The following is a 12460-nucleotide window of genomic DNA, read 5'->3' as shown; positions in this document are numbered from 1 at the left end:
TGCTGATAACTGAACGCTAAATAATGTACTTATATACAAATACAATAACAGCGAAACTAAAATGTTTAGAGAGGATAACCATACGAGTAACATTTACAAACTAGCGGATGAGGCCAGAACATTTACATAAGCAAAAGACTTGACTTGATTATACCTATGTATTATGATTGACGATTGACGATTGACGACTCCCAATCGAGGGGGCCTCAAACAATATTCTTCGTTATTTTTTTTACAATTATCTAAGTGCTTTATTTGACATAGTGCGACTGCCTACAGTCAAAACTCCACACCTGCATGTAAATACGACCTTATCTTGACCTTCCTCTCTTCCCACATACATACTCGCAAGCTGATTTGCATGTAAAGTTATGTATTTCATCACCCTTCCACCTCCACCTAAACCTCCCCCACAACCTTCAAGACCTTCACGACCCCCTGGAAGAACTCTCATGGAAACGGCAGCTATTGTAGTTAAGTAAATTTATTTACACAATTACCTATAGTATATTCAAATAACAACGGACTTTTAAATATACATAACAACGAGGAAAACGATAAAACCACACACACACACACCACAGAACGAGAGCCAGTCTTTTTAGCCAGCCCAAGATACGATCTCAGATTTCGCAGCCCTGCCACCCTTTGAAGCCCTCCCATATACACAATGGTATTGTTTAATGGGTAATGGGCAATGGCAAAAGCTCTGATCAAATCCTGAAAAACCATCAATTAAGAGATACAATCAAGAAAATTATTAATTTAATAATAAATACCCAAATTGATACCAGCCCGCAATAATATTGAGGGCCCAGAGCCCTGCCAAGCAGCTCTTACACGATGCAATAATTGGTTTGGATCGGGGAAAGCCAGCGAAAATGTCCCCGCCTATGACGGTGGGGCAAGTGCGAAGTGGACACACGTTTCCCCCGCACTCCACTTGACATTTGTTGGCATTGTGTGCAGAGCACAACAGAACGGATGCCTGTGCTGCAAAACCGAACATTAATCCTGTTATTAATGCTTCGGGCTGTCATTGTTCGCTTTTTTTTCGCCCTCGTTTCCAATTATATACTACTAGGTGCATATGTATATGTTAGGGGACACTTTGGCTCTATGGCTGAAGGGAAACTGATTGAGAATTATACAAAAACAGAATAACATATGAAATTGCGAGCAATAAAATTTCATATCTTATACAAAGTACGTATAGCAAATGGCAGATAAAAGGACGATAATACCAATTGATAATACGTTAAATAGTAAGTTTATCATTTGTTTCCGCTTTCTGAACTCCCGAACTACTGAACCACAAATACAACAACAAAACACAACAACAAACAGAACTACAACAACGATCTTCGTTGCCAAGACCCAAGAGTATTATGGGCCACTCCTTAAAATAAATATTCTTTCGATTGATTGATTCGGTAATTGATTTAAATAAATAACTGCAAAATAACCCACCTCTAAAAATTAAAAACTATAACAAATAACAAATAAAATACACGTTAATGGATAACTTAAACAATATCTTTAACAAAATGTGTATACATCTAAGTAAAAAGTAAAGAGTAAAAGTAAAAAAAATTACCCTAATCAACGATGATGATGATGATGGAGATGATGGTGATGATGCATATAATTAAATGTAATCCTTGGAATTATGCACAAAACAGAAAACCGCACTAAACTACAACTACAACTACAACTACAGCAATTACAGCAGCAACAAACGAACAAATCAAACAACAATTTTAATCACTTTTTTGAACGGACAAGAATCTGAGGTGAACGTAATGAAACAACAATGAAACACACACAGACATATACATATATTTTTGGCCTATTTTTCTATAACCAGAACGAAATTTTTAAATGAAAAAACCAAAAACAAAACACAACTTTTATAAAGACAAAAAACGAAACGGAAGAGAAAAACAAATGAAAAAGTGCGATTGTAAATAACAAATGAAACGAAAAGAAAAGAAAATAAAAGAAGAGGATTCAGAATTTAGTCGAATTTGAGTTCCAATATTTTCCAAAAACTAAATCCAACGAAGATCGTTTGAAGGCATTGAAACCCCTTTAAATTTTCAAATTTTACCAGTATTTACTTGAGTTTCATTTGGTTGAATTAAATTTGATTTCGCTTCTTGGAGGCTGTCCCAGCAACCAGTATGGTGTATAAAAGGAGAATTTGTATATAGAAATCTGTATTGCGAGTATTAACTGAATTAGAGATTAGAGACCCTATGTCAAATGTTTCTTAAGTTTTAACATTTCCCAGTTTTACGGCATTCATTTTTCTACGTACTATTTTTATTGCCACAAAATTTGAAAGAAGAACAAAAGCAAAAGTTGATGGAGAAAATACACGAAAATATGTAGCTAAAGCCCCCAAAAAAAAAAACAAAAAACTATTGTTGAATGTTAAAAGGAAGACATACACACATACACATATGCATTGATACACACACACATGCAAGTATACACATACATATACATATATATATATAAACGTATAGAGCACACAGTCAGCCACACGAAGAACTTGTATTTATTTGTATTTGTATATTTGCAGAGGAAAAAAAAACGAAAACAAAACCAAAAAAAAAAAACAAAATAATTAACTTTAAATGTTGCAAATGGCAATTTATCGAAATCAGTTGATCGAGAGTTATCGATGAACATGGTCAATTATTATCGGTTCTTATCGGCTTTCATTTCCTTTCGATCTGACATTTCTGTACATAATTTCCGTCTGCCCACTTATCTCTTGTCTCTTCCTCGCTCTCTCTCTCCCCCCCTGTCTCTCTCTTTTTATCTATATATCTCTGCCACTCTCTGTCTTGCTCTGACTCGTTTCACTTATATATTGTATGTAGAGGAGGTACATATGTTTTTAGCATAATTCCCCTTTTTAATTTAACAACTGTTTACGTAACTATATTAATTAATTAATTATATATACGAATATATGATAAAACACAAAACAAAAACAAAAACAGAAACTACAACAGAAAAAACACAAAAAAAACAAAAAACAGACAAAGAAAAGATGAAAAACAAATACACAACCTAATATACACTGAAAACAAAACCGAAACATGCATTTCTGATTTCTTCTATTCTATCCAGTTTTCGATAAGTATTTCAGTAGAACATGTAGCATATATTTTCCACTCCACAACAACAACACCTACAAGAAAAAACCACACACAGTCACAGTAAGTTGATAAACCCCTGCATGTCCTCTAAATACACCAAGCCATGCATACAGTGCGTTTCATGAGCATCAGAGCATGCCAAAGAAAGCTCTTTAATTCTCTTTTCATATGCAAATCCATTTAGGTTATACACATCTCTGTCTGTCTGTCTGTCTATGTATCTGTGGCAACTAAAGAGCCTTCTGCAAGTGCTTTCCATGCTCTGAGTGCGTTTCGTTGAGGCAGCACCCAGTGGAAGTACAATTGAAGCCTGAAAGTTTAAGTTAATAAGCACCATAAGGAGTCCCCACATTTTTTGTCCTACAGCCAAGCCCATCTGCGTGTAGCAGTTAGGTAAGATAGACCATTCATCGTCAGAAAATAAATGTAGGGCTCTTCACTTGGCAGGGAAGCAAACTTTTCAGCATTGTCCCGGCGGGGGCAAAAGGCAAGCAAAATATTTTAGCATTAAATGAAATTAAATATCCACAGCACAAGCGTAGCCAAAAAGTATCTACAATACGATTATATATGTGCATTCGCAAAAACAATTACACAAGTATTATTATCCCCCATACCGGGCTGAGAGCGAATCCAAACAAATTTGTCTTCAGCTGAACGGACTTGAAGCTGGATTGGATCTTGATTTTTATTGGATTTCGAGCAGGTTTGCTTTTGGCAAAGAGGTATACTCGTAGCAGAATATTTAATCGAACATAAATCTAATCGAACATAAACTATTAATGTTATCTGGATGTTTAGTAGACTAGCACATATATACCTATAAAGGAAGTAGAAATATAGTAACTAGTGAGCCAATTCAGCCTCACATAAGCATAAAGTATTCAAGTATTAATATCAATTTATTCGCATTTGGTAGTTTCTAAGAAAGAGCCTGGAAAAATGTTGAAAAATTTGCGTGTCAATTTATGGCAGCATTGGAGGCTGCATGCAAAACACCAGGATAGTCAGGAAAGCTAGCCAAAATCCCTCCTGAGGCTCAAGTTCGCACTGGTCTAAAAGTGGCCTTCAATGGGCATCAGGTGTTGTGTTACACAGCTTTCAAGCGGCTTTGTACGTTTACAGAAAGCCGCACTCAGTGCAGACACAACCAGAGCCACTGATGCCATTCAATGCCACTTTTATCCCTCTCACACTGCTTCTCTCTGCCATCCCATTCACATTCACATTCCCACTCCCACTCCCATTTCTCTTTCCACAAACAGCCAAACGCAATCATTGTATGACGACCAGTGGAGGGAAAATAGTTTCCAGAACGAGTAATAAGTAGATAAACTCGGAACCCCCCGAAGTAGGCTATGGGGTTTTGCATGCAAAGTGCTCATTATAAATTGCTTGAAGAGGGTGAAGAGCCTTAGAGTTTGCGGAAAGTGTACCCGCAGAGGCGGGTTTTGTTGTTCTTAGTTTTGCCTCGGGCAACACTTAATTGGGAAGGCTCTCTTTGTTGCAGTTTTAATTGATAATTGTTCGTCCGCTCTGGTGCAAATGGAATCGTTTTATGTTCTCCCCCCACAATATTTACACCCATCCAAATTTTAAATATTAATTGAAGCCTATCAAATATTTAGGCTATTCATTTACACGCCCAACAGGAGCAGACACAGGCACAGACACCTACACGGAAACCACACTCGAAACATTCGAAACACTCGAAACTCTCGGACACGGACACGTGTTAATATTTAATAATTTGTGTTCAATATAAGTAATTAGCCAATCGAATTATGTCAAACACTTAGCGTAAACAATTTTGCACTGCTGCACTTTTTATGTGATAAATAATTAGCACAAAAACCAAAAATGAAACTTTTCTATGTATTTACATGTACGAGTATGTATGTATTTATGCACCGCCGTTGCACTTAACACAATGAAAATGAAATGAAAATGAAACCGGAATTCGTATTAGAGACTAATTAATTAGAAATTCTATGTAGTAATTGCACAATTCAGCAGAAAGGATTCTCCAATAAGGGCCCAGGGAAGATGTTTCATGGGAGCCGTGTCGATTAGTCTTCCACAGAAACACAGACACCACACCGTACCAAAAAACTGACACACCCAGCAAAGCATCACACGCCTTGGATGCACAGGGATGCACAGGGATGCACAGGGATGCACGGGGCACCCCACCTGGAAGAGACAACTCACAAAGGAATCAAAAGAGTATTTTCGAGCTATAAGCATAAGTAGTCCACAGTACCTAAAAGCAAATCGAGATGACGTATGTAGCTGCGCATACTGCATTCCCCTAACATGCACACAATCAAAGCTTAAAAGCAATCCGTCCTAAACTGAAACTTTGGAGCGGAATCCTCAACTCAAGCGGAAGCAACTACCGCGCATATAACAACTACCTACATCTATCTATACGAGCTCAATGGCACCTCGACCACACAGACACAGACACAAACACAGCACTCACATACATAACTTAAAACACAGGCACACCAACACCGACAACAACACCACACGTAAATGCACTTAAAATGTAAATGTTGTGATTTAAATGCACCGCCTCAAAGTATGCACCAAAAAGTTTTCGAAAATGTATTTTTGCACTATTTTTAAATGCACCAAAAATTTAATTATATTTTAACTAGTGTTCTTTAAAACGATCTTAAAACCCGTTTAGATATTATACCAAATTTAGCAAAAACAAAAAACTAAAAAAAAAATAGCAAACAAAACGAAAGGAAAGGAAGGAAAAACCTAGAGAGAGATTTTGTTTTCGTGTTTTTCCAGATATAAAAGTCTAAGTCAAGAAAAGTCTGCGAAACATTCGTCTGCAATGTAAATACAGAGCGAACTAATAAATAAAGAAATATAAATAAATTATATATTTTCACACTGTAAATAGACCAACCCATACACAGAACAGACCCAACAGAACAGAACGGAACGGAACGGAACGGAACAGTACAGAAAGGAGCAGAACAAACTAGATCAAACACGCGACGACGACAGGCAAACAAATAAACAAAAATAAACGATAAAAAGATAAAACGATAAAACGATGAAGCGCGAAATGTTTTTAACTTTAATTAGAAAGTGTTTTATGTATTATGTATTATGTATGGTAGTCCACACAGGAGATCCTACTATTAACTTCTAAGCCATTTAACTTGTAAATTATTATGGTTATAAATGTGTAATGTAAATGGAAGCGAATCGAGTAGAACGGAGAGTAAGGGCGGCAAAGGCGAATGCGAATGCGAATGCCAAGCGAATGCCAATGAGGATGCGGGTGATGTGGTGATGCCAAGTAGCATAGTATCGTAACTACATACAACAAAAGCCGCGTATAAGTACAGAACTACCATGAAATATATATGTATGTATGTATATTGTGTGGATATAAATTATACCAACATCTGGAGCTTGCCGAAAAGTCTAAAAATTTGTAAAGACTTGGAGAATATACACGAGTACTCGTATATACATATACGTATTTCAAACTAAAGAAACAAAAAGTCGTAGCTGTATTCAAGTTTGAACATGAGAAAAACCCACAACCAAAACCAAATGAAGGCAGATTCGCAAAAAAACAATACAATTATTAATATTACAATTGAATTTGAATTATTGAATATGAACTTGCGGCAGACAACAAAATGTATTACAAAACGAACAAAAATCTATATATATATACACACAAAAATAATTTATGAGATTATATATACATATATATATAAATAAATAACAATAAAAACATACATATAACATGAACGTAATATGTAAAATTAAATAAAAACGAAGCCTCAGTCAGTATAAAATGTCGAATGCATCATTTAATGCGGATTATCTGGGCAGGCACGTGGATATTGGGGCTAACGATGTTATATCCATCAGGTAATCTGTATATACGTGTCGGATCATTTATTTTACAGTCTATGATCCCTACGGTGGAACACAACCCTGAGGGAGGTGCATCCATTGAAGCTACCCAAATGCCACTATCAGCTGCACCGGCGGATCGATTAAATTGTGCCAAAGGAAAGTTTCTAAATATATGAGAGACTACCACAGATCACCATAAGATCAGTTGTATAGAAAGCTATCCTTTTGTTGTACCGACTCACTGTGCCCAATTGGTGTCCTCGTCGGCTGTCGGCTAAAGGAAACTCGAGGATGTTGCGTCGTTTCTGCTTTTGGTTTTTTGGTAAATAAACAAGTGTCATAAATTTTAATTAACGTTAGCCGAAAACTAATTTCCATCTAATAACAATGCGAACATCGGGCCGGGACGGGCCGGGCCGGGCCGGGTCGATTCGGTTCTGGCCAGTGGTTTGTTGGCAGTGTTTCGGGACAAGGGGACTGAGGACTGGGGACTGGGGTCTGGGGTCCCGAGTCAACCGACATAACTCAGGCGGCAGTTTGATGGGCGCCACAGCCCCATTGCACCCAGGAGTATAAACGAAATTGTATTTTTGTTGCTGTCGGTTTACGCTTAATTACCTTGTGCCTTCCCGTTTGCCGTGTTCCCTTTCATTTCGAAGAAATACTCTCCTTTTTATAGCCGTACGCTTCGCGGAAATCATCATTATCATCATGGCCGCACGGATAAGGCAGAGGAGAGCGAAAAGGAGTCGCCATCGAAAGCGGAAAGCTAGGCGCACAAAAAGCTGAGGCGAATCCAATGTCGTGGCTTTTATGATGCGGGGGCATGTAAATAAAAAGTCGCATATCGTTCATTTTGGAGCGAACGGTGGCAAAAGGTCAAAGTTCGTTCCCTGGATTCCACACTTCCCGATTCCTGCACCTACGACCTTTTCACCCGACCTGGCCCTTAACCTTTCGCCCCGGTTTGTTAATTAAGGTGTGACAAATGCAATCTGCAGGCAAGTTAAGCGTGCAATCAGCCAATGTCCCATCTGGGCGGGCTGGCTCATTAAAATGGGATTTAGCGATGGCTCCATGGCGGAGCAGTACGAGTCCATGTCCATATGGACGGCCCGGCTCCGGCCTCGTCCTCGGCCTCGGTGCGGAGCGGAACGGAACCAAACCGACGTGCGAGTAGGTCTAGGCGCGATAAAACAAATGCCAAAGCCTAAAATGGCAGATTGTGGCCTTTGCCTTGCCGACCTGCCCGTTCGTTCTCTGCTAAATAAATTGCCCTTAAATCCGGCTGCAATTTGTTGCACACCCACATCGATGGGCAGATCGCAGATGGCCATCCATTGGATGGTGTGTTATGCGATGGCAACGAATCGGATGGAATGGAATGGGATGGGATGGATAGGATAGATAGGAAACGAAGCGTGCTAGGATTTGACCTCCACTATTGGTGGAGCCTATGGCAAGACCCTGTTCGATTTCGAATTCCAGGTACCCGCAGGGAAGGCACTCCAGAGAGCTCCTTAGATTGATGGTGAGGCCATGTGTGTGTTTACAAGGGCGTTTTCAGGATTTCTCGAAGAGCCCGAAGTTTTTTCGGTTAATTATCGTCTTTCTTAAGCTGCGTAGCCACCAATTCGATACAAACGAACCTACTAGAGCATTATATAATTCGCAATCTCGCTGATTGATGATCAGTCGCACTTCATAGCCAAGTCTCCCCTCCTCTCAACGTATTGGATAACCGTCCCACAGTAGCTGTGGTACATGGCAGAAGTTTTTAGTATGTAAACAGGTGAAGATTCAGAAATATAGAATATAAATGTATAGAATATATAGATGTATATGATTTGAGTCTGCTTTAATCGACGGTATAAGTCCTTTAAAGCGAGCCATTTCAAATCAACTTGTCGCCACGTATCAGGGGGTCGTCTGCCTCGTCTTGTTTTAGCGATACTTCCTTCTGAGTGCCAGCAGTGCTGCGAAAATAGGCTAAAACGTTTCAAAATAGGTAGTCATCTTTTTGGAGAATATTTTTTAGATCAATAGAGGCAAGAAACTTAAATAGCAGCCTTTGTAGCTGGTATTGTGTCCCATCCATCAAAACATAGTCCACAACACTTGTCGGGATCAAGATCCATCCATCCAAATCTATGAATACAATATATGTACATCATATGATAAATACAAAAATTAAGTTTAATAACAATTTTTTGTTACTTAAGCATGCCCCAGGAGGCGCATCCTGGGTACGCCCTTGTGTGTAGGGGGTTTAAAACTAACAGTTTATTTGCTACATCTCTAGAGTTTCCCGTGGGTAGATTATTTTTGCATCAGCAGAGCACTCGCAGGAGCGACTGCCAAACAACTTTTGGCACAGACCAGAAACTGTTTTACACTCTACGCCCACTCTGCGCCCACTCCATAGCCCGATCTCAGTGCCTGTTCCACTGCCTGCCCCGAACCAACTTTGTATAAAAATAAACTCTAATGCAAAATGTTGCGGTCTGTTTCCATTAAAATTCCCTGAACTTTCCTACGGCTTTTGGCAGTCGCCCTGCGTTGTCCTTGGCTCTAAGCGGAACACAACAGTTTTCCCTTCGATATGCGTGCGACAAGTGACACATACATGCAGGCACTACTCGTGCTTCCTGCTTCCTGTTGCCCGCTCCTCTCGCTCTGAGCTGCACTTCCATGGCCGTGCCCCGGGCTGGACATTAACCCATTTCCCCGCCCGCTCGCTGCCGTCAGCCCTCTCTCTATCCCCAAATAAACTGTGACACGGAAAATGTGCTACAGACGTTTCTTTGTGTCAGCGAGAGGCAGCCGAGTCACATAAAATCTGTTGAAATCGGTGCCCATTACCATTACCAGGGTATATTTGTATCGATTTTCATTTGTATGTCTGTATCTAGTATGACCGCCAAGTCCCTGGTTCTACCCATGCCACATTCTTTTGCTTTTGATCTATCTATCTTTTCAATGTAGATCTCGATCAGCTGGTATCAAATAGTCGACTCTTGCTCGTTTATTTCTGGCATCCGGTGCCGAAGCCCATTTTTCTTTCGCTGACACAAATTCCAGTGTCTCTTGGCTTATCCTCCTGTAATTTTTAGCTGGCCATTTTTATAGGCTTTATTTTTATTAATATTAACGATGTGCGATATTTCCCCTTTGTGTGCCTGTTGAGTTTACGCATATTGTGTGTGTGTTTTGGGCAAGTCGGAATGACCTCGCTGTATACGGTACGTCGTCAAAAGCACGACTCATAACAGGCAATCAAAAAAGCATCTGCACTTGCCAGCTCTCCGGCTAATTTGCATGCTAATCCGGCTAGCGATATGCAAACTAGACAGGCCCATGACCATCCCCCACCACCCCATCCTTCCACATAATCCAACCACCAATCATCTAACTACTCCTCGTGCTTCCTAACAATTCGAGTTCATATTTGCACTGCAACTTTTGCTGCCACTATAGATACTGCTGCTGTTTCTGTTTTATTGTTCAAATGTTGCCAGATCTCTGGGGATGGGATGGTAAGGGTTGGCATGCATAGGATGGGGATGCTATGGGGCTCTGTCACTTTGTTATTGCCATTTGTTGTTGGGCCACAATGTAATTTGGATTGGATTTTTATGACTTGCTGGCCGTGGCATGCAGTACGAATCCTTGGGGTTGACATATAATCAAAGCATTCATTGGCTGCTGCACATCGACATCGACCTGATGCTGCAGGGCTATTTTCTAGTTTATTTACAATAGATGCGAAAGCTAAAAACATGTCCCAAACATATCTGCACGATCAAAGTCAATATCTGTCTGTACCATGGTATATATGTAGTTATTCTCACGTTTTCGGAATATATTCTAGTAAAATTGATGCTCAAAAACCAGATTCTGCTGGGATCTATGTCTATTGATATTTTCCTCTTTATTGAAACATTCACTCGTATACTCATCGCTATCCCTATGCCAATCCCCCTACCCCTTCCCGTAGCTATTTGTTAGTCGCTTTTTCAGTCTTTATATAATCCAATCAAATAGTTTTCATTGTTGCTGCTACATATTTTTTTATTTAGTCGATTTTGTGTATCGAAATTGCATTTTTGTTATTTGTTTTGTCAGCAGAGACTGTTTTGCTTTGGTGGCCTGTCAGACAACTGGACGTCGCTGGGGTGTCCCCCGAGAATAGTGTGAACACAATGCCGGTTGTGTGGGTGTGGGTGTGGGTTTGTGTGTGGGTGTACGAGAGAGAGCTTTGTGTTTGGGTTAATTATCTTTTGTCGATTTAAGCATTTAGCTTCTGAAAAGAGCTGTCACACGGCGACGTCAGGACGTCAGTCAGCCCGCAGCAGCACAACAATGAGACCAATAAGCGGTACCCGAATACCAGATGAAAGAGCCATGCTAATCGTTTGAATATTTGTTGGGGGCGAGTGACGACAAGAGACTCGTTGGCAGCCCCAACAGGTGCTTGCTCATCTTCGCCGTTGACAATGAGAAGCATTACCGCATTGTTATGCTAAATTCTATGTGGTTTACTGGTTGTTCTGTTACTCTGTTACTCAGCTCTGTTCTGGTTCTGCTGGTACTAGTTTTCGTCCTCCTCGTCGTCGGTGAGGCCCACCACCTTGTCGGGGTAGAACTTCTTCAGCACTCGCTGCACATCCGGCACCAGATTCTCGTAATCCTCGGGGAACTTGTCCCGCCGCGGCGGACCCCTCGTCAGGCCCGACCACAGCTCGTGGACGGAGGTGCGTGCATTCTGGGAGAAGCCAATCTCGAAGGCGCCTTCCCGGGGCGCCTCCTTGCCGTTCTTGTTCCTCACCAGCTGGAACTCGCGCTCCGGAATGCGCTGCTTGAAGAAGGCCCCACACTCCTCGGCCTTCATCTGGAAGATGGGGCACTCGGTGGTGTGCTCCACGTAGAAAATCGAGCGCTCCTTGCTAAAGTTCTCATCGGCGGCCCAGTCCACCACTTTGACCTTTTTCTTCCCTTTGGGCATGCTACCGACCGTCACTGCCACTCCCCCGAATTATGGATTTTGAATTTTGTCTCTCCGACTATCCATCCGACTATCCGAACAGACGAGTATTTCAATGCATCATTGTTTCTGTTAATAATGCTTATTATGTATTAATTAATAATTTCCTCTACTGATTGATGTCTTGACTGCTGCGTTTTATGAATTCTGGCACAAACAGCGCTCCATAAATCTTCGCTCTTTGTTTTTCAAATTTTAAAAGTGCGCACTAGAGAAGACCAGAGAAGTCTCTGTCCAAAGACGTTTCTTCGACCATTAGCCTCTTGCTATTTTTAAAATGCAATCAGAAGCAACAACAATTTTTGGGGACATTCTGAAAAAAAGAACGAAACAACAACAAAAA

At 40.4% G+C, this 12460-nt stretch overlaps 1 protein-coding gene across 1 annotated transcript; it reads right to left on the bottom strand.

Moving 5' to 3' along the window:
* Positions 1–11144: 11144 nt before the first annotated feature.
* On the bottom strand, positions 11145–12137 carry LOC6592799 (selenoprotein BthD). Its single transcript, XM_002017794.2, has one exon. It carries the CDS (start codon positions 12076–12078, stop codon positions 11665–11667), a length of 414 nt encoding a protein of 137 aa, XP_002017830.1. The 5' UTR covers positions 12079–12137; the 3' UTR covers positions 11145–11664.
* Between the last annotated feature and the right edge of the window lie 323 nt (positions 12138–12460).

This window comes from Drosophila persimilis, unplaced genomic scaffold (assembly GCF_003286085.1).
Source record: "Drosophila persimilis strain 14011-0111.01,24,50 unplaced genomic scaffold, DperRS2 tig00000002-arrow-pilon, whole genome shotgun sequence".
Taxonomy (NCBI): Eukaryota; Metazoa; Arthropoda; class Insecta; order Diptera; family Drosophilidae; genus Drosophila; species Drosophila persimilis.
This window is presented reverse-complemented; position numbering and strand designations above follow the sequence as displayed.

What these genes read in the sequence shown, in the direction of transcription:
- LOC6592799 (XM_002017794.2), bottom strand. Translation starts at nt 12,078, where the DNA reads ATGCCCAAAGGGAAGAAAAAGGTCAAAGTGGTGGACTGGGCCGCCGAT.